The 22,859-nt window shown below is 40.9% G+C and overlaps 1 protein-coding gene across 2 annotated transcripts; it reads right to left on the reverse strand.

The window, feature by feature from the left end:
• Nucleotides 1-98: 98 nt before the first annotated feature.
• On the reverse strand, nt 99-21,868 carry LOC117527523 (ATP-dependent RNA helicase DDX39A-like). Of its 2 annotated transcripts, none has more exons than XR_004565550.1 (10): nt 21,757-21,868; nt 19,930-20,147; nt 17,619-17,746; nt 15,612-15,885; nt 15,229-15,347; nt 10,023-10,154; nt 3,184-3,293; nt 2,811-2,969; nt 725-872; nt 99-345 (listed from the first exon to the last, which is right to left on the reverse strand). XR_004565550.1 is itself a non-coding variant. In XM_034189911.1 (10 exons), exons 2-10 carry the CDS (start codon nt 20,135-20,137, stop codon nt 329-331), a joined length of 1,281 nt encoding a protein of 426 aa, XP_034045802.1. In that variant the 5' UTR covers nt 20,138-20,147; nt 21,757-21,867; the 3' UTR covers nt 99-328. The 2 variants fall into 2 exon arrangements, 1 of the variants encoding a protein (XP_034045802.1); XM_034189911.1 differs by having other exon boundaries at nt 2,825-2,969; nt 21,757-21,867.
• Nucleotides 21,869-22,859: the final 991 nt, after the last annotated feature.

Raw genomic sequence — 22,859 nt, forward strand, 5'->3', positions numbered from 1 at the left:
GATTTAATTTGCTTGGAAAGTTGCCTCTGGACATTTTCCAATAGCCCACATATCAAAATAATTGTAAAGAAGGTAAAGACACTGTTCTTACAGAATAGTGAAATGGCATTTTATAAAAAGGTTTAATGTCACAGCAACAATAATAAAACAAAAAACATTAAGACAAATTAAAATGGACCATACAGCCCTCTCTAGAAGTGACAATAAAAATAAGAATTCTTGAACACAAAAATGGTTAAAGAATAGATCTTTTCAATCAACAGTGAAGTGTCTACACCCAATACAAGACAGAATCCATGGAACGGAAATGTCTGCTTGGCTGGAGTACTCATCTGGACTGCTCAACTAAAAGACAGAGACAAAAGCCCAACATTTACAGAACTGATAAGTAATAGCTGAGCACAACAACTTTTCACCACCAGGGGGAACATCTACTGTAGTATGTCATTTTGATGAGACCTCAGCTACATGACAGTACCAGCTGCTGTTTCTAGTTGCCAAGATGTCTAAAGAAATGTTCCACCAGCTTATTATCTCTAGGATGTCATTAGCTGACAAGATCCCCCTCGCTTCAGTTCAGAAGAACATGAACATTTAGAGACAACACCTCTGCACTACAAACAACAACATGCAGTCTTGTTTTGGCAGAAACTATCCACACAAAGAAGATTAAAACGACGACAACAACAAAAAAAGACAGCTTAAACTCATTAAGAAGACTTACTGTAAGACGAGATGTCAATCTCATCAGGCAGCTCTGCCACATTCACCTCAAAGCGGTCCTGCACTTCATTCAGAGTCTTTGCATCAGCCTCATCAGACACAAAAGTTATGGCCAGTCCTTTGGTCCCAAACCTGCCAGCTCGAGCAACCTGACAGCAGAAGTCAAGCAAGTAAACTCCAAAACATGCCTAAAGCTGGTTAAAATTTTAAGAATGATACAGCCCATATGAACGTGCCATACATCACAGTGACTGGTGAAAGAGTTTAAAAACCACATCACTTGTGTCCCTTACATCATAAAGTAAAGGAGAGCCAAGATGATCAATTTTTTTAAAACTGCGATCAAGATGCTTGTGTGTGGTGACGACAGTGAGACAAAAATAAACAGTGTGTGATAGAGCTCTCTGCAGGACCAATTTTTTTTGTTCCGCTCCTGCTGAAATTCAGACCATTACTGCCCTCACCCGCAATGTGTTTGTTATACTCCTGCCCGTTCCCGCAATATGCATTTCCAGTCTCGTCTACACCTGCAAAACACTGAGAATTTATGCCCGCACAGTAATAGACATCCACTGATTTTGTGTCTCCTTCCGTCCCGCGGAAGAAAACACGTCATCTCGGCTATTAATAAAAAGATTTTGTTTTGTTTCTTAAAGACTTTTCATATATGTGTGCCATATATGGGCATGCAGTGTTGCTACAGTAATTCTTAATGCATCTGTGTACCTGCTCTGCTGCTCGTCCTGTCCGTCGCTCCTGTTAAAGACGTTCTACTTAAGCTGAAAGTAGCCTGTGGACAACGTATACTTTTACATGATTCTCCTTTGTTGACCGAGTCATCCTGTCGCTTCCAAACCCAGTGTTTTTCTTTTAACCATCCACAGCGAAGTTCTAACTGCCCACTCCTGTGAGATTTGTGTTGGGTCCTGTGGGACCCAATCCCAATGCAGCCCTCTAATTTATGGCAACACTTTGTAGCAATGAGGAATCCACCAGTAGTTTTAAACCCACCTGTTCCTAACGACCATTCACTCATGGTATGGCATGTTGCTTTGTATTTAGACATAACTACCCCTGGGTTTAATTATTTTACAAGCTTTAACACACTCACCACAAGAAGGCGAATAAAACATTCCAATTATCAGAATAAGTAAACATTTATCATTGTAGTTGTCCCAATATCACTTGCACTACTATGACATCACTGTGTTGCTGTCTTAAGATAAAATCTTTCCTAATAAAATGTGAGCAGTGATAATAATGTGGGCCAGTTTTTAATATAAAACTACAGGAAGGAAACTATTTGCTTTGTATCTGGTAGTAGCAGGCAAAATTCAAGGTGTTTGTTGCCAAGATTCAGGCCAAAAAGGTGCCATTTACCTCATGAAGGTGTGTTCTAAGTTTTGAAACCAATGAGGGTACATGTTTCTAACAACATAATTACAAATTGTGCACTTAATTTGAGGAAATAGATAACGTGGATGACGTTGCATGTTGTGATATAGCAATGCTTTCTAGATGGAATTCCCCTGTTCTACCACTAGATGCCATGTGTACACACATTCTTAAGTACAAACAAGTAAATGAAAAAGTAAGTAAGACACGTGGAGTATAGTTTACGAAAAGCATGCTTTACGAACAAATCTGTGCATAAAAATGGTTGATAAATGAGGGCCCTAGATAACTGAGTCTGTCTCACGTATCAGTAAGTAAGCTGTATGATGGGCAATTTTACTGATGCAAATTCTACTGCAGATGAGTTTAGCAATAATACAACATTTATCATGATCAGGAAACAAAAGCCAAACCTGCTTGTCCATATCCTCAGTTCTTTCCATGAGAACAGGCTGCTGCATAAAATCAAAATACTCGCCCCTCGCCCTACCGCTTTACCCTCTTTTCATTTTGCAATCACATAAAAGTGTGAAGGGACAGTATTGGGACTGTGTCAAAGTGTGTTGTGGCCATCAATGATGGATTCATTCCAAAGTTAAGCATGTAAATATGAAACAAAAAGTATTTAAAAATATTGCTGTGTCAACAAAATCCAGACATGAAACCAATAAACAGGTGCACTCATTTCTCATCTTGGAGTTCTCACCCTGTGCAAATAGGTGTCAGAATCTTCTGGCATATCATAGTTGAACACAATATTGACTCGCTCAATGTCCATGCCTCGGCCAAATAGGTTAGTGGCCACCAAGATCCGTCTTTGGAAGTCCTTGAATTGCTGATAGCGAGAGAGCCTGGAGAGCAAAGAGAGACAGAGAGAGAGGGTTATCATCACAGCTGCTGTAAGCATCACTGGACTGCATCCCCTTTAATGGCAATGATGCTTCACAATTACTGATGAGGCCCTGTGCCTCCGAAACATTATCAGTATTTGTAGCTCAATGGCGCATGTGTGGAGATAAGTGCATGTTGGTATGCAAGATGAAAATATTTACATGTGAGGCTCACCTCTCCTCCTGACCCATTCCCTTGTGGATGCAAATGGCAGGGAAATTCTGTTCTACTAGAAGCTGAGACAAAGCCATGCAGCGCTGGATTGATTTGACAAATATCACCACCTAGGGACCAAACAGACACATTACAAGTGCCTCACATCAAAAATGTGAATCTCAAAAGTTTAAATTTGATAGAATTTATCTTTCATAAGCAATTCTATTTTTATACTTTAAGATACTGTTTTATATATATAATTATATAAAACCTTTTCTTTTATAGACAAACCCCCAATTCCAAACATGGGCAGTGTATTGTATTTTTTCAGGATTTTAAGTCATACTGGAGAAAAAGTAATTTGTTTTCCAAATATACATATCATAAAAATTCAAGAGAAACAAACCAACAACAACAAAAAAATAATAATCTGGAAATACCAGCACACTAGCCTAAAGACTTTATTGATCTCACAGTGGAAAAATTCACGTTATGTCAGCTCTTAAAAAACAAAAAAACAAAAAACAAGATGAGTGCGAGTAGAGGAAAATGTGCATCAAACAGCGTGTGCAAAGATAAGCAATAACACTTGTAACAATACAATAAAATAAGAAAATGAGGTAGAAATAAAAAATATATATAAGTATATATGCATATACAAACATGATTGGAGTTAAAAAATAGGAGCATCTTAAGCCTGGTTCACACGACATGATTTTAAAATTATCTTTAGGTTTCCAAAACCTGAGACCACACACGTGAAGATAAAAAAAAAAAATCATGGATCTAACAGGTTTGGTCGTACAGTGTGTGGTGTTCAGCCACACGGTAAGGACAACACCACCACACGCGAACAGATTTATACACATGAACATTCACAGCTCAAAAAGAAAAGGTGTGCTTTAAAGGAGTAGAGAGAGCGCAACCACCGGACTTACTGGTAAGTTAGAACAGCTGTTTTGATTTTATTTTCCGCTCCGTGAGTCTGTCACCTTGCTTTCTGATTGGCTGCATGTCATTCAGCAGGCTGCATGCTCATTTGTGGTCGGAGGACACCACACACGCTGCGATATTGGGCCAAAAAAATCCAACATGTTGAATATCCCCAATTTGCGATCGGAGCGCTCCTGACGTCCTTCCGAGCAGATCAGAGCATTCTTAACACACCACACACGGCAGGAATATCTGATAAGATTATCTTTAGCGTCATCACGATTGTCGGGGCGCCCTTAAGATTGTCAGAAGGGGAAGATCGGGTCCGATATCGGCCTAATTATCCTGCCGTGTGAACCCGGGCTTATTTACAATATGTGGAGTTAAGATGTGATATAGTGGAGGAGCTAACATCAATTTTGTAGTGGAATTGTGCAAATTGTGATACAAGCACCAAATTTGGTGTGCTGATTCCCATGGGCACACTTAACAAATCTGCCCGATTGGCCACTTGAAAATCCAAGATGGCCACCATATTGCCGCACCAAAAATGTTTTTTCCTCATAGAAATACTTGTACTTGCTCAATTTGGATGATCTTGGTGTCGATTTCTATGTTTTCTGGGATTACAAACTCAATTTTTCGATTCTAAACAATCTCAAATAAATGTTTGATTCAGTTTTGGGCTAATTGATTAGAATTTCATCAAGTTTTCAAGCTTATCTATTGACGAACCTTTCTTGAGTTTCTGCTAGTCACATGGCTTAACACTAGTGTAGTACACGTAGCTACTAATGCATGGGGTGTAGGGTCAAGTAGTAGAGGTAGCACCTTTGTTTTAGCAGTCAGCCACATCCTTTGGATGGACTACTGACACTGGTCCTCACTGCTGTCCTAACTCTCACCTATGGCTCCAAGAAGTCGCTTGTGCACAGCGACGGCCACACCCCGGTACCCCGTGTTGGCTCACGGGCTAAACTAGGTGAGGGTAGCACACAGAGAGTCTGTGTGTGTGATGGAGTAAGTCTAGTTCCAACTTTCGAAGTGCACGAAGTCAACAAACCAGACCTACCTGATGTACAGAGCCATTGTCTGAAAGGAGTGATTGTCGGGCACTACCAGGGAACACTGGTGACTGTTACTGCTGTGATACCTAGCATGGGGTTCAGTGTCAGCTAAGGAGGAGGATTATCATCATACTTAGTGTCCCAAATGCTGCTTAACCAACCCCAGAACAGTTATTAAGCAGCCGCACCTGAATTGGCAGGATGTGCCAGCACGGGAGAGCTGAGCCAAGGATAATGGGGTTTCTTATCCGGATGGTGTACAGATCGCACGGGACTTGAATAACACTGGACGAACGATCGGGCTAGGTGTAGGGCATGAATGCATGAACCTAGTTGTATCCCATAGAAGAAACTGCCCATACTATATTACAGGGTGGTAAAAGGATCAACCCTCAACCCTGCACATGACAATGGCTTCAAATAGAAAATCTTGGCACACTGACTGGGCTAAGTGTTGCCTTTGTCAAATGGATAAGAAGGAGCGCCTTACTTCACCCTGTTCTAATCCCACCAAACGGGTAGATGATGGGTACAGCCTCTTAGGAAGGAATATTCCTCGCTTTCATTCAGTCAATCAGCTACCAATCAAGCTTGACCCAGCAAGACTCAATGATGGAACTGGGATAGAGGAAACCTTGAGGACCAACAAGGCACAATATCATGAGAGTTGCAAGATTTTGTTTAACAATACCAAGTTACAGAGAGCTGAGAAAAGATCAATGCCTGCAACTGACAGAGATGAGAGCAGCAGCAGCAACAAAGTACCATGGAGAAGCCAACTGCCCCAAAGGCCAGAATGCTTTCTGTGCGAGGAGGAAGGAGGTGCGCTAAGAGAAGCAATGACCATGAAACTGAACAAGAGTCAACGAATGTGCAAAGACTCTCAGTGATGGGAAGTTACTTGCCAAACTGAGTGCTGGAGATGTGGTTGCACAAGAACTAAAGTATCACCACACCTGCTTGGTTGGATTCAGAAAGGAGAGACATGGCAGATATGCTGGACGACCCTTCCACCAATTGCAACAAGCTGCCAGGAACTGACCAAATGTTCCTGCAAGAAAGACTGCAACCGGAGGTGCAAATGCTTTCGCACAGGGCTCTCCTGCACTGCACTCTGCAGCTGTGTCTGTGAGCACTGAACATTGATACAGCATAATCACAGACTTTGAAGTACCGGTACTTTGAACATGTTGATCATTATGAAATTAAAAACTAGACATTCACCATTGTATTACACCAAATTATGTTTCACAATCTGAGTGACAATAGTTTTTGTTTCCACTGCTGAACATGTACTAGTACCATATAAGTTAGATAACCATATAAGTTAGATAAGTTACTCTAAATGTTTATTATTTACATTTTTGCATTTGCATTATTTTATTTGCAGTATTAAGACCGCAGTATTATTTTCTCTGCCATATGTACAGTGTATACTATTGTCATTACTTTTGTTGATGTTTCTGTCCAGGTTTATTTAGTGCAAGTGGTATTACATGAAAGTGCTAAATGTGTTCTTTGATGGAACCGGCTATTAAAAGTGTTTGTATTATTTCAGCGTTGTGTTATTTTTTATTTAAACTACCATTTTTGGCCATTAAAAGTATTCTAAAACTGGTGGGACTAGAAAAATTGAATTCAGCATCCCAGAAAACATAGAAATCGACACCAAGATCATCCAAATCGAGCAAGTACAAGTATTTCTATGAGAAAAAAACATTTTCGGTGAGGCGATATGGCGCCATCTTGGATTTTCAAGTGACCAATTGGGCAGATTTGTTAAGTATGCCGATAAGAATCACTATACCAAATTTGGTGCTTGTATCACAATTTGCACGATTTTTCTCTTATCCGCTCCACTAATAAGGTGACACTAGTGCTGGAATTTGTAAACAAGTTGTTACTGCACATGATTTGTGGACATATTATTGCATGTGGTTATTTCACAGTGTTATTGTACAGTCTGACAGCAGCAGGGATGAACGACCTGCGGTATTGTTCCTTCTTGCACTGAGGGTACCTCAGTCTGTCACTGAAAAAGCTGCTCAGCTTCACTACAGTCCGGTACAGAGGATGAGAGGAGTTGTCCACGATGGATTTGAACTTGGCTAACACCCTCCTCTCAGCCACCTCCTCCAGAGAGTCCAGAGGACAGCCCAGGACAGAGCTGGACTTCCTGACCAGCTTGTTCAGTCTCTTTCTCTCCCGCTCTGTGCTGCCCGGGGCCCGACAGACGACAGCACAGAGGAGAGCTGAGGCTACAACAGTCATAGAAAGTCTTAAGCAGAGGCCTGCTCACTCTAAAAGGATCTCAGTCTCCTCAGGAGGTGGAGGTGACTCTGGCCTTTTTTGTACAGGACGTCAGTGTTGTGAGTCCAGTCCAGTTTGTTGTTGAGGTGAACACCCATGTATTTGAAACTGTCCACAGTCTTTATGTCCTCCCCCTGGATAATCACCGGTGGGTGAGGTGGTGGTTTCCTCCTGAAGTCGATCACCATCTCCTTCGTCTTACTGGTGTTGAGACACAAGTGGTTGCGCTCACATCAGTCCACAAAGTCTGTTATGACCGACCAGTACTCCAGTTCGTTCCCCCTCAGACACACGACCCACAATGGCGGAGTCATCAGACAACTTCTGGAGATGGCAGCTGCCCGTGTTGTAGGTGAAGTCCGAGATGTAAAAGGTGAAGAGGAAAGGTGCCCTGGAGGGCCCCGGTGCTGCACCTTACCACCTCAGACTGATAGCCATGCAGCCGCACGTACTGCGGGCGGTCAGTGAGGTAGTCGATGGTCCAGGCGGCGAAGTGTCCATCCACACCTGTGTCCTCCAGCTTCCCCCGCAGCAGCGTCGGTCTGATGTTGTTGAAAGCGCTGGCGACGTTAAAGAACATGACTCTCACAGTGCTCCCGCCAGTCTCCAGGAGGGTGAGCGCCCGCTGCAGCAGGCAGATGACAGCATCATCTACCCCGATGCTGGGCCTGTAGGCGAACTGCAGTGGGTCCAGGGTGTCGCTCACCACGGTGCGGAGGCGAGACAGAACGAGCCGCTCCATGGTCTTCATGAGGTGTGAGGTCAGGGCAACTGGTCTGCAGTGGGCCGGTTCCTTGGCATGTGGTGTTTTGGGAACTGGGACCACACAGGTGGTCTTACACAGGGTGGGGACCACCTCCAGGCTGAGGCTCTTGTTAAAGATGTGGCTGAGGACCTCACAGAGCTCATCTGCACAGGTCCTCAGCAGCCTCGGGGAGATGTCATCAGGTCCTGTTGCTTTCCTCTGTTTCAGCCGCAGGAGCTGGCCTCTCACCTCAGTCGGAGTCACAGTGAGGGGGAAGCTGAGGTGTGAGCTGAGGTGGGCTGGTACTGAATACAGTCCGGGGAGAGGAGGGACAAAGTCCGGGGTGCAGTGGAGGTGGCCTGGGGGAAGAAGGTGGGAGGACAGAGAGACTGGAGGGCTGGCTGCTGGAGTGTGGAGAGCCGGGAGCAGACAGGTGGGCAGGTGTGGAGGAGCCAAAATGGTTAAAGTAACTGTTTAGCTCCTCTGCAAACCAAGAATCTCCATCTGCAGTCCTGCTGGCACCCTGCCCACATCCGGAGGCGGTCTTGAGGCCTCTCCACACGTCTCTGATGTTGTTCCGGGCCAGCTGCTCCTCCATCTTCCTTCCATACTCCTCCTTGGCTCCCCGGATTCTCCACTGGAGTTCCTGTTGGACTCTACGATGCTCCTCTCTGTCTCCCGAGTTGAAAACCCTCTTCTTCTGGTTCATCAGGACCTTCAGCTCGGGGGTCACACAGGGGTGGTTGCTGGGAAAGCACTGTACCCTCTGGGTGGGCACAGTGCTCTCCACACAGAAGTTCATGTAGTCAGTGACACACTGGGTCAGGTCGTTGATCGATCAATCAATCAATCAACAATTTTATTAATCCCACAAGGGGCAATTTCATTTGAGCAGTCCGTTTAAGAAAAAATAAAAAACAACAACAATATATAACAACAACTAATAAAAAAAACAAATAAAACAGACTTAAGAAGTAAAAATGAATAGCAAGAATAAATAAATAAAAACATGGCAGACCTACGGAGCATTTAAAAGTCAAATCGCCGAAGGTATAAACAACTGTAAAAACCGGTTGGTTCTACACACCGGGGACACATAACGGCGTCCTAAAGGAAGCAGGGAAAACTCTCCTAAAAGAACATGACCTGACATGGACAAGATGATTTCAGCCTTCCGGAGGATCTGTTGATTACAAAAAGAGTGTAAGTCTCTGTTTCACTCCGATAATCTTTGAACAAATTTTAACAATGTTGTTCAGGCTGTTTCTGTCTTTCACTGAGAGGCTGTGAAACCAGCAGATAAATGAAAAACACAAAAGACTCTCAATAAAAGACTGATAAAAACGACAAAGGACTGCAGGTCTGACAGAAAGCGTGTTCAATTTACGGAGAAAATAAATTCTCTGCTGTCCTCACTTCACAATGGCATCTGTGTTCACATCAAACTTCAGCTTGTCATCAAAAATAGTCTTCACCGTGAGAGTTTTGAAACATGCTTCAGTCTGTGGTTCTGAAACAGTCCCTCAGACTCTCAGTGGCCTCTTCAGTCCAGAGTTTCATCGACCTTTTCTGCACTGGCTAAAGAACATATCTTTAACACTGTGTTTCTTATTTCAACTGTAATGGAAATAATATTAAACCATGGGTTTGTGTGGTTAGCCCCCTATTTTTTCCACATATATACATCACAGAATCCCATAAACTAGTTGGGGGGAGTGACTTATAGTCCAGAAATCATGGTATATAGTAGTATAGTATCTATATCTAGTACCACACATGAATTAAAAGCTTTTTCAGTTTACCTGGTTAAATTCCAATACGTCTAACAGGTCAAAGAGCTTGCGGTTCTTCTCACTGTCTCTCAGCTTGCAGTAGTACTGTTGTAGTCCATGGAGGGTAAGTTTGGTCTCGTCATCCACAAATACTTCCATGGGCTTTAAATGAGACAATAGGGAATTATTTCAACTACATAAGAGTGTGAACAGAGTTTCAAGTTACAATGACATCACTGGGACAGTAGTATGAGCGTATTCCTCTGCCAAAGCCCAAAACACTATATTGTCATTTCAAAGACTCAGGTCAAAGAGCAAACACTGATGTTGCACGTCACTGAATCCACAATACAGAAATACCCTAGGTTCTGATTTGTCATTGCACAGGCAGGCTACTGTACCCATGTGATATGTGGGCATTCCTCTAGCCTTTTCCAGTTGCTGGGGTCCCCACCACTTAATAGGCCTGTCACAATAACTACTTCTATTGGATAACATATCACCCTAGAAATAATAGCGACAAATGACAGTTGTTTTCAGAGCATTTTATGCTACTAATTGCATAATGATACAAGTACAGTTTGAAAGACCAATCAACTTAATTCTTAAATATTCAGACAATGGACTTGCATTGTGGGGGGAAGTAGCAAAATATTCGCAATACATTTGAAGAACTGCACCAAGCATAAATAAAAGAAAAAAATTGGTGGGTGGCGACTAATCCTTTCCAAACACACCAAAGATGTTACTGAAGTTTATTATACACATACTGTTTAACACCCCCCCCTGCAAAAAAAAAGAAAAAAGAAATCAATAAAAGTTGGGCCAATATGGAAAATGCGAATAAACAAGTGGCTGTGATCCTTACATTTATGATAGTTTGACTTCTTTTTTTATTGCAGAAAGTATGAACCAAAGATATTTTGTGTGGTCAACATTGCTTTTAAATATACATTCATTTCTGCATATAAAGCCAACATCACATTCCCAGTCTGCTCTGTGTAAGCCTGATCCCGTCAGATCTCACAAGCTAAACAGTGCAGCGCCTGGTTAGTACTTGGATGGGGAAACCTCTTTGGAACACTAGCAGCTGTGTGCATTTCTCCAGGTAAAACCAGAGTTGCGTCAGGAAGGGCATCCAGCGTAAAACCTGTGCCAAATACCTATGCGGATCTAACTGTATCCGCTGTGGCGACCCCAAACAATAATGGGAGCAGTTTAACTGACAATGACAACAACAACAACAACTGTGCACCGCCTTTTAACGTGTGGCACCAGACTGCCTTCAATATTTTGTTAATTTCAAGTTTGATTTTGCGCAAATGACTTCACTTCATGAAACCTCACTCTGTACAGATTTAAACTCCTTGTAGACAAGACCACCATTTGGTGGCCATCCCATCTGTGAAATCCAACACTAATTCATATAAAATGTCATCTTTTGTAATTAGTTGGTGGTGGAGTCTGCCAAAACTCACATGCAGCACATTGACCTCAAGCAGGGACAGTGATTCTATACAAATGTTGATCAGTAAGCTTCAGCTTTTATGTTCCTATTTTGGAAGAAAAAGTTAACTTTCAAAATTTTCTTCTGAATTCTTGGATTATGCAGTTGCTTTGCTTCAACTGGCTGGCTTGCTATTGCATGAGTAGCTACTTCAGAGAGCAGAAAACAAAAGTGACAAAAGTAGCACAACTACCTGCAAAGTTATGGAAACAAACACATGGAAAAGGCAGAATAATGAGGACAGTGAAATTACAGAGTACATCTTTATACATAGTGCATCCAGCAAGTATTCACAGCACTTCTCTTTTTCCACATTGTTATGTTACAGTCTTATTCCAAAATGGAGTGATTTCATTTTTTTCCCCTCAAACTTATACTTGCAACATCCCATAATGACAACAGGAAAAAAGTGTCATTTGAAAATTTGTTAAAAAATAAGAGAAAACTAAGAAATAATGTGTGCATAAGCATTCACACCCTTTGCTCAATACTTTGTTGATTCACCTTTGGCAGCAATTACAGCCTCAAGTGTTCTTGAATATGATGCGACAAGCTTGGTGCACCTATCTTTGGGTAGTTTTTTCCATTCCTCTTTGCAGCACCTCAAGCTCCATCAGGTTGGAAGGGGAGCATTGGTGCACAGCCATTTTCAGATCTCTCCAGAGATGTTCAATCAGATTCAGGTCTGAGCTCTGGCTGGGTCACTCAAGGACATTCACAGAGTTGTCCTGAAGCCACTTGTTTGACATCTTGGCTGTGTGCTCGGTTGTCATTGTCCTGCTGAAAGATGAACTGTCGCCCCAGTCTGGAGGTCAAGAGCACTCTGGAGCAGGTTTTCATCCAGGATGTCTCTGCACATTGCTGCATTCATCATTCCCTCAATCCTCTTGACTAATCTCCCAGTTCCTGCCACTGAAAAACATCCCCACAGCATGATGCTGCCACCACCATGCAATCACTGTAGTGATGGTGCCTGGCTTCCTCCAAGCATGATGCCTGGCATTCACACCAAAGAGTTCAATCTTTGTCTCATCAGGCCAATTTTGTTTTTCATGGTCTGAGAGTACTTCAGGTGCCTTTTGGCAAACTCTTGTCTGGCCACTCTACCATACAGGCCTGATTGGTGGATTGCTGCAGAGATTGTTGTCCTTCTGGACGGTGCTCCTCTCTCCACAGAAGCATGCTGGAGCTCTCACAGACTGACCACCTGGTTCTTGGTCACCTCCCTGATAAATGCCCTTTGCCCCAATTGTTCAGTTTAGATGGGCGGCCAGTTCTAGAAAGAGTCCTGGTGGATCTGAACTTCTTCCAATTCCTTTGACTTCATGCTTGGTTTGTGCTCTGACATGCACTGCCAACTGTGGGCCCTACAAGTAGACAAGTGTGTGCCTTTCCAAATCATGTCCAATGAAGGGCACATTTCACTGTTACAGGAGTTTTTGTCATGGAAAGAGGAACAAAGGCGGAGGAATTCCGCGCGTCGCGTGGCCATATGGTTTTTGAAAGAAAAGAAACGAAAAGAAAAAAAAATTATATATATATATATATACACTCAACAAAAATATAAACGCAACACTTTTGGTTTTGCTCCCATTTTGTACGAGATGAACTCAAAGATCTAAAACTTTTTCCACATACACAATATCACCATTTCCCTCAAATATTGTTCACAAACCAGTCTAAATCTGTGATAGTGAGCACTTCTCCTTTGCTGAGATAATCCATCCCACCTCACAGGCGTGCCATATCAAGATGCTGATTAGACACCATGATTAGTGCACAGGTGTGCCTTAGACTGCCCACAATAAAAGGCCACTCTGAAAGGTGCAGTTTTGTTTTATTGGGGGGGGATACCAGTCAGTATCTGGTGTGACCACCATTTGCCTCATGCAGTGCAACACATCTCCTTCGCATCATCCATGAAGAGAACACCTCTCCAGCGTGCCAAACACCAGCGAATGTGAGCATTTGCCCACTCAAGTCGGTTACGACGACGAACTGGAGTCAGGTCGAGACCCCGATGAGGACGACGAGCATGCAGATGAGCTTCCCCGAGACGGTTTCTGACAGTTTGTGCAGAAATCCTTTGGTTATGCAAACCGATTGTTTCAGCAGCTGTCCGAGTGGCTGGTCTCAGACGATCTTGGAGGTGAACATGCTGGATGTGGAGGTCCTGGGCTGGTGTGGTTACAGGTGGTCTGCGGTTGTGAGGCTGGTTGGATGTACTGCCAAATTCTCTGAAACGCCTTTGGAGACGGCTTATGGTAGAGAAATGAACATTCAATACACGAGCAACAGCTCTGGTTGACATTCCTGCTGTCAGCATGCCAATTGCACGCTCCCTGAAATCTTGCGACATCTGTGGCATTGTGCTGTGTGATAAAACTGCACCTTTCAGAGTGGCCTTTTATTGTGGGCAGTCTAAGGCACACCTGTGCACTAATCATGGTGTCTAATCAGCATCTTGATATGGCACACCTGTGAGGTGGGATGGATTATCTCAGCAAAGGAGAAGTGCTCACTATCACAGATTTAGACTGGTTTGTGAACAATATTTGAGGGAAATGGTGATATTGTGTATGTGGAAAAAGTTTTAGATCTTTGAGTTCATCTCACACAAAATGGGAGCAAAACCAAAAGTGTTGCATTTATATTTTTGTTGAGTATATATATAAAAGAAATATAGCAACATTTTAGCTGCAGTTTGCCAGAAAGCATACGGGAAACCTGAGACTAGATGTGGTAAGTTTCCGTGTTTCACAATCCTCTACTCCACCTCCAGATGAAGCTGTGAAAAGGGATGCAACAGGAAAAGTATCCTTCCCAGTTTACCCACTCACATCCACAGAAGCCTATATAATTCTTACAGAGCTGTCATTGTTGTCTTGGTGGCTTCCCTCACTGGTATGCTTGCAGCATAGTCACTTAATTTTTAAGATTTGCTTGCCTGACACAAAATTAACATGCAATACCATACTGTTTACACTTCTTAATGATTGATGTAACTGAAATCCAAGACAGGGTTACATAGGAATGCTCATGTATCCATCCCAACTTGTCTCAAGAAAACCAGCAAAAGTGATGATTTAATCCTTATATTTAGAATAAATTGCCCAAAAGTTTTTTGGAATGTGCTGCAGGCTGTAAAAGCAGTAATGTATGTATATTAACAAATTAAATCAAGTTGCCCTCACAAAACATGAAATCCTGGGTTCATACTGTCTGCAAAGAAATTGAAGTCAATGAAAATAAAATGATCACTACTTCTTTTTGTTTTTGCATTTTCTATATCAACTTAGCTTATTTTGATTTGGGGCTGTGCATAAAAAGTAAAATATAACACAATGCTAAAATACCCTTGGCCATATGAGCACTGTCTTCTTTATAATTTGCAGTTGTTTAATTGGTATCCCAGCACTAACTACTAAGCTATTGTGCTGTCAATTTGCATGATTCATAGCATAAAATAGGAAACAGAATGTGACCTTTTGACCTCTTAAAATAGGTCAAGGTTAGCCACCTTTGAACGTGTCCAAGGTCTGTGTCCCAAGAATGTTCCCTGTGAATTTGAAGACCCTGGCAGTAATAGGACTGGACTTATGCTGAGCACAGATGGACAGACAAACAGACAGGCGGACACAAAGCCTTTGCATTACCTGATAGCCATATTTTCATGCCTCGGGTAAAAAGGCACAAACAGAAAAGAACGAGCTTCCACCATTCACTTACATCTTGCATGAATTTGCGACAGACTGGTCGTATGTCCTTACTGAGCGTTGCACTGAACATCATGACCTGCTTCTCATGGGGTGTGAGCCTGAAAATATCCTGTACATCACACCTCATATCTGAAAAGAAATAAGAAAAAAGATAAAAAAAAAAAAAACCCTCAGTCCAATGGCTCATTTAAGTGTGTACACTTTACAACTCAGCTATTTTATTTGATGGGTCAATTATTAGGCTAAACACTACAATAAAAAATAACATTTGATTTAAATACAAACAACAACTGAAAGCTTCCACAAATTTATGATTAAATCTTTCAGAGGGTGTCAAACATAAAGCAGAATATGAGAAGCACAAACAAAACAGTCAAAAGAAAAAGAACACACCTAGCTGCTCCAACATTTTGTCACACTCATCCAGGACAAAGTGCTTGATGTGCTTCAGAATAAGGGTCTTATACTGGGCCAGAGCGAGGATACGGCCTGGCGTTCCAACAACAATGTGAGGGCAGTTCTTCAACACTTCTTCATCCTTCTTAATAGCCATGCCACCAAAGAACACTGCTGCTTTTACTGAGGGCATGTACTTGGAAAACCGCTCATACTCTTTACTGATCTGGAAGGCCAACTCTCGTGTGTGGCACATTACCAAAACGGATACCTGAAGACCAACACACACAAACATGAACTCATATGTCCTGATTAAAATAAATCTCACTGTTTGAATTTTAATATACAAGCAAATTATCCAATTCAGAGGTTCCCAATGTGCAATCAGCAGGGGTTTGCACACAAACACTGATAAGGGCATTTTCACAATATCATAGAGCATTCAGTCCCAAAGAGGTCAAAAATTGATGTTTTCAATTTGCTGTTTTTAGTAGTTAGTTTATATCTCTAACCTTTATGGTTGCAAAAACTTTTAAAATTTTGGCTGTAACTTTATTTTCTCTCAAGTTCTGGTCTTTCAAAGTATACATGTCCAAAAGGCTAAAAATACAAGAAAATTACCACCGTCAGTAATAGCCATATTTCCAAGTTAAAATACGTTCAAGTTTCTTAGTAAAACTTTTACTCATTTACTGGATGACTAATGTTGATGTAGAAGCTGAAATTTTCACTAAAAATTTGAGTCTTAGTGAAATATTTTCCTCTGGTGCCAAAATTTTCTACCCATAAGGGACAAATATGAGAGCTAAATGTTATTCTTTTGTATGTATAACAACAAATTATGTTTTTATTATAAGTATTAATCCATAGTTTCAAGAAAATATTAATACATGGCCCAAAGTGATAACTCTTGTACTGTATTCCAGCAATTTGTGCATCTTTTGTTGGGGTTCGGATAATTATATTAAGTCAATAGGCTGCCAAAAATTAAAATAATGTCAAGACTGTCAGAAATAGTTCAAAAGTATATAATGTCACAAGTGTCTTGATATATTAGAGAAATAAATCAATAAAATCAGGAAAGATTGATGATACAGGATACTTAAAGATTTGTGTGGATCGGGAGGTCTGGGCGGCTTTGCTTGAGCTGCTGCCCCCGCGAACCTACTCCGGCTCAAGTGGAAGAAAATGGATGGATGGATGGTTTCGGAGTGGACAAAATATTTTAGACACATTCCTTGTGGGTCTTATTCAAAATTAACAGCCAATAATTTTCCACGTGCATAATATGTATATTATGAAGTGAGTGGATATTTTTTATTACCTTGCCTTAGCAGAAATATTTACAGTGTTAAAATACCGAGGACTTAAACCTGTATTTCGGAGTGGACACTTTTGGACGGAATGATGTTCACATGCTTCTCAATACCAACTTTCAGAAGATAGTTCAGATATATTTTGCCCTAAGGTGACAAACATAGATGCACTTTATTAAAAGTGTATCTGATTCACAAAGATGTATTTCTTGTTAGAGCAACAGATGAAAAAGTCGAAGTGGACATTTTGGACGGAAACTTACTCATGCGGATTCAATTCTACCCTGTGCAGAAAAAATCCTGGATATAGCCACTATTGCATCATTTAGTAAAAGTACATATTCTAATGTATTTTACCAGTGAATATTTTTGTGGTGAATATTCTGTCTTGGAAATTATTCAAGTTGGAAAACTGTGAATTTTTCAAATGGGAAAGTCATTTCTGTCCAAAATTCAATTGTTTGATATATTTTCAAGATAAACAAATAGTTTTTGTTATTTTTTTTTATTTACAGGTACTTCATTCTATCATGTATTTATCCATATATGACATTTTACCTAATATGTTTAGATACTGGAAATATAAGGCCAATTTCGGTGCAACACCAGCGCTCTACGATACCGTGAAAATGCCCATAACGCTGCCTTAACATACTGTACAGATGTTGCATAGTAACTGTGTACAGACCTGTCCATCAACCGGCTCAATCTGTTGCAGTGTGGCCAGCACAAACACAGCTGTTTTTCCCATACCAGATTTTGCTTGGCAAAGGATGTCCATGCCCAGGATGGCTTGGGGAATGCATTCATGCTGGACTGCATGTGAAGACAAATGCAGAAATCACACCGATGCATTTGTTAGGCCTGTACAATACATATCATGATAGACACTTTAAACAATATCATTTCTTTTAAACTGTATGAAAGTTTCACTGAAATCATTAAATGGAATCACCAGGAAAAACATTACAAACACTCAACTTCAGTTTCATTAACAAACATCAAGTGCGTTCCTGGTTCACAAATTCTAAAATTATATCTCTCCTTTATATTAATAATGATCTCTTTGCATTGAGGCATTTAGTTTTTGTGCATAGTGTGCACTGTAATATTCTTCATTTGCAAAGCTCTTTGTGTGTGTGTGTGTGGGGGGGGCATACTCCTGTAGCTTTTCGTCGGGATCTTCGAATTCAAATATGGATACCTCCCAAATTCAATTGGCTCATCTGAAAGATCAAAATTATCTAAATATGTGGTGATGTCTGTCAACAGACTTCATTAATTCACTCGTAAACAACACGAATGAGCCGCTCATCAACACTTGTACAAACAATGGGGAGTGCAGGTGAACGCTAAGTTACTGCCTTTCTAATCAATGGTTTCAAAATGTTTCTTTACATTTACTCATTTAATCCAAAACCATAAAAAAAGCCCCAGGTTTACAATTGATGACCTGATTTACCATTTAAATCAGGTCCTAAATTGACTACTTATTATAAGGCATTAAGTACGCTATAAAACAATTACTTTTTGTACAATTTTGTCATTATACTGGGAGTCAAGTCAAGCCAAATTTATTTATATAGCCCATTTACAACAACCAAAGCTGCCCAAAGTGCTTCAGAGATACAAAATAAAATTATATCAAATACAAGAAATACAAAATCCAAGCACTAATAAATACAATAAAAGTTTAATATAAAAGTGTAACTCTGCTTAGGTGTTGAAGGCCTATGCAAAGAGATGGGTCTTCAATGATGACTTAAAAACATTTAAAGAAGACGCAGAGCTAATATTAAAAGGAAGGCTGTCCCACAGCTTAGGAACAGCTACAGAGAAGGCCCTGCGTCCTCTGGTTATCAAACGTGTTCCTGGCACGTTGAGAAGCAGCTGAATGCGGACCTCATCATCCTTGAGGGAGCATAAGAGGACAGCAGCTCAGAAAGATAAGGTGGAGCCAAACCATTCAGGCATTTAACCCCCTACCATTCGCCTCATTTTGGCTTGTCAGTATCTCACAAATAAAAAGTGAAATTTCCCATCGATGGGATATGAAGGCTTAGAAGGGGTTAAATACAATGAGCAAGATTTTAAAATCAATGCAATAGCTGACTGGAAGCCAGTGCAGAGATGACAAAACAGGCGTGATGTGTTCACTGCGCCTGGTGCCCATTAGCAAGCGAGCAGCAGAATTCTGCACGAGCTGCAGTGGCTAATGGAGGACTGGTCTACTCCACAGTACAGCGAGTTGCAGTAATCAAGCCGCAATGTGATAAATGTGTGGACAACACGCTCAAAATCCTTGTGGGGAGGTAAGGTTTCACCTTGCTAAGGACTTGCAGTTGAAAAAGCTAGCCTTAACCACAGAATCTGTTTGTCCAACTTAAACGAGCTGTCAATTAAAACTCCAACTTTTTTTTTTAACCACAGACTGGGAGAAAGGTAAAAAGGAAAGAACACAGTCAGTGGATGATGGGGAATTGGGATGGCCAAACAACAACTTTGGTTTTGTCTTCATTCAATTTAAAAAAAAAAAAATTTGAGCCAGCCAATTTTTCACATCCTGTAGACAAGACAGCAAAGTCACTGAGCTGCCTGATTTGAGGGGCATATAAATCTGTAGGTCATCTGCAAAACAGTGGAAGGTAGTATCGTATTTTTTTTAAAAATATTACCAAGAGGCAAAATGTACAGAGAAAACAAGACGGACCCAGGACCAAACCCTGGGGAACTCCACAGGTCAGAGGAGCCAAACCAGATGATTAAGGCCCCAGATGTACAGAAAAGGTCCTGAACAGAAAACACTGGTTCAAGTAAGACTGGAACCAATGAAGGGCTGTGCCTTTGATACCCACAATGAAGGGCTGTGCCTTTGATACCCACAGACTGTTCAAGCATCCTGAAATCCATCTGGACACTGACTGATGGATTTAGAGACAGTTTTGGGATGGCTAATGGAGTCCATTTACACAAAACAACACAGTATAAATGTTACTTACCTTCAGATGGATGCTCAAAACCACAGTCAATAATGGCACGGAGAAGCTCTGGTTTGAGTAGAAAATCTCTGAATCCAGAGCTGTGGATGGAAACGTAAGAACCCTTCACCTCCTTCTGTCCTACAGGAGCAGCACTCTCTGGGGCTCCCTGAGGCTCCTCATCTTCTTCATAATCAAGTAGTTCATTGTCGACATCGTTCTCAGCCATGTTTGTGTGTCTAGACCAGAGGGAAAAGTTGGATTTCTAATATTTTACTGTATCTTCTGAAGTTTATAATCTTTCATTACTTGCTCATTAGCTGCGGACAAATATTGCCTCTGAACAGGGTTTCTCCCATAGAGATTTAGAGAATGGAATTGAGACATCATCAACACATACACACCCAGACAGAGCTCTTTTGTTTTGGTGAGCATGAACATGGCACGGGCAATCCCAAAATGCAATGCATTGTGATGTTGCTGCCCATTCTCCATTTCTGAAGTATATTTCATATGGTTATAGTACGGCAACCATAACACTAAATCTTGGGGCTATTCTTACAGGAGATATTCTGTAACTTAAAGTGCATGTTATAAGTTCATGTTGTGATAAGCATCCCTGCCTGTCATGTGAGACAGAGGGGTTCAATTCTCACACAGTTATGGTTACCATAACAATATCCACGACCTATTTAATATGATGTGGCAAAGTGGGGAAGCCAAGATTGCAGATCTGTGTAATTATAAAACCGTAAAAATCTAAATTAAACCATGAAACTGATGAGTCTAAAACAAAATAAACAAAATGTGGCTGATCTAAATTTCAGTCATGAAGATTAAAAAAACCAAACAAACAACAACAACAACAACAAAAAACAACCTGTCCTTTAAACGACACATCGCCGTTTCAACCAAACAGACGTAAACATATTAGCATGGTAATGACAATATGTTGTTTACATGTTTACCAGGTGTTTACTTTAAGTTGAATACGACTGGGATTTGTTTTTGTTTTTTTACTCGTCTTGAAATTGTGTTCCAAGGAACAGCAATGAAGTTTGTCGTGGTCTGAATTTGCGCCGGTCTCATTTTACCAAGCGCATGCGCAAATAGATCAACTTCCGGGAGGTCTACATTTACCATTTCTTGCGGCGATCTTCAACCGAGCAGATGTATTTTGAAATAACTGCATTTTCCACACACTTGAAGTGGGACATAAATTCAGACTTGCAGGCTGGAAATTTCAGACTAGCTAGGTAACTAGTAACCAGAATTATAATGGTTAAATCAATAAGCATCAATAGAAAGTGACAGGATTTACTTGTGGTTCCAATTAAAAAAAATTATAATATTTGCTTGGCAAATTTGGACCAGGGTCAATAACACACAAGTCTCAATATACCAAGATGGTAAAATCAGACTGGTGGTAAGTTCAGACTGTGGCTGCTACAGTCTAATTTTACCTGGTAAATTCAGACTGGTGGTAATCTCAGACCGTGACAAAGTTAATTATAATCTTTTTATACTGCATAACCACTGCTTTTTTTATACTAACAGTTTACGTTGTCAAGTAGCACAAACAACATAACAGGAGTAATACATATATTTTAACGACGACAAACCACAAGCATTTTGAGTACATTAAAACAAGAGTTATATCGCCTAACGCAGTAAAGGATACAACATGTTAGCTAACTGCGTAGCATCCTCAGAAAAACAATGGCGACTACTAGTTAACTCAAGAGTACTTTACGATTAAATAACAAATCTCTACTAAAACTTACATACAGCAGGTGCAAGTTTATAAATTACCACTTTGGAAGAAATGCAGTAAATGTGTATTCTCACCTATCTGACGTTCAACAAAAATCAAATAATGAGGCGACCAAACCGCATGGAGAGAGGCCTCGAATAATTTTCGAGAAGACAGCGGAAGTCCCGCCTCCCTGAAATAAACTTTACATTCATTGGTAGGTTTTGCGACTTTGCCATCAATAGCAAGGCGCTATTGGACAAAAGACATGTCAATTACTTTGTCTGTTCGCCGGTGTTTTGCAAAGCTGGAGACTGCAAAAATAAAACTGCCTGCCCTAAACACGATAAAATATACACACACATTCACTTCTAGAACTGTAACTATTGCTCAAGTATTTTTTCATCAGCTCATCAATTCAGCAACACTTAAGATAAAAGGAAAACTTAATTTAAGATAAAAGGAAAACTTGAGTCAGACCAAGAGCTGCCTAAAAATGAATTCTTTCCTTACCGTAGCACCACGTCTCCACAATCCCATATTTAAAAATACATCCTATTATTTTTATTTTTGAATTATAAAAAAAATAAAAATAAATTAAATAAAGGAAGCATGCAATAACAACTAATAGCCAGGAGAGGTCGCTGCAGTAAAGGTTCTGTGCTCCCTGCAGACGTCTTCTGTAGTTCGGTGGAGTAGGATGTACCTGGTGAACCTAAAAAAAAAAATGTGTTTGGCGTACTGTGAGGAGGAAGGAAAATTACCTAAATTACACATTATTGTGAAGGAGGGCTCTCAGTTCAGGTCATACAGTTCCAGTTGAAGTTTGAACACAGTTTCTTCATTTATCGACTAGTGAACCAGGACTGATCTGGGTGATGAAGAATTTCCAAGCGAGATAATGATCATTGAAATATGTGCAGATATTATCACGTGGTTAGCGGGAAAGGAGGTAATCACCGGAGAGCTGGCTGTCCTGTTCAAGATAACATCAATGAAACTCATGAGGGAAAAATTGACCAAGCACTTTGAGTTGAGAGCAGAATGCAAAAGCCTTTTGAAGTTGGCAGCTGCAGATGATGTGCACACAGTCTCCAGAGGTTGTTGCAAGATCTCGGCTTCAAAAGACAGTGCTCTGAGATTATCAAAATTAAAAACTCACTTACTAAATAAAGTCATTATAAAACACTTGGCAATC

The sequence above is a fragment of the Thalassophryne amazonica genome, chromosome 16 (assembly GCF_902500255.1).
Source record: "Thalassophryne amazonica chromosome 16, fThaAma1.1, whole genome shotgun sequence".
In the NCBI taxonomy this organism is placed as follows: Eukaryota; Metazoa; Chordata; class Actinopteri; order Batrachoidiformes; family Batrachoididae; genus Thalassophryne; species Thalassophryne amazonica.

Excerpts from the sequence above, each read along its gene's own strand:
- LOC117527523 (XM_034189911.1), bottom strand. The coding sequence starts at position 20,137 with ATGGCTGAGAACGATGTCGACAATGAACTACTTGATTATGAAGAAGAT. Across the intron at positions 10,155-15,228 it reads GTCGCAAATTCATGCAAGAT|CCCATGGAAGTATTTGTGGA; the intron begins GTAAGTGAATGG and ends TCTCATTTAAAG. Across the intron at positions 3,294-10,022 it reads ACGTATTGGAATTTAACCAG|GTGGTGATATTTGTCAAATC; the intron begins GTAAACTGAAAA and ends TTTGGTCCCTAG.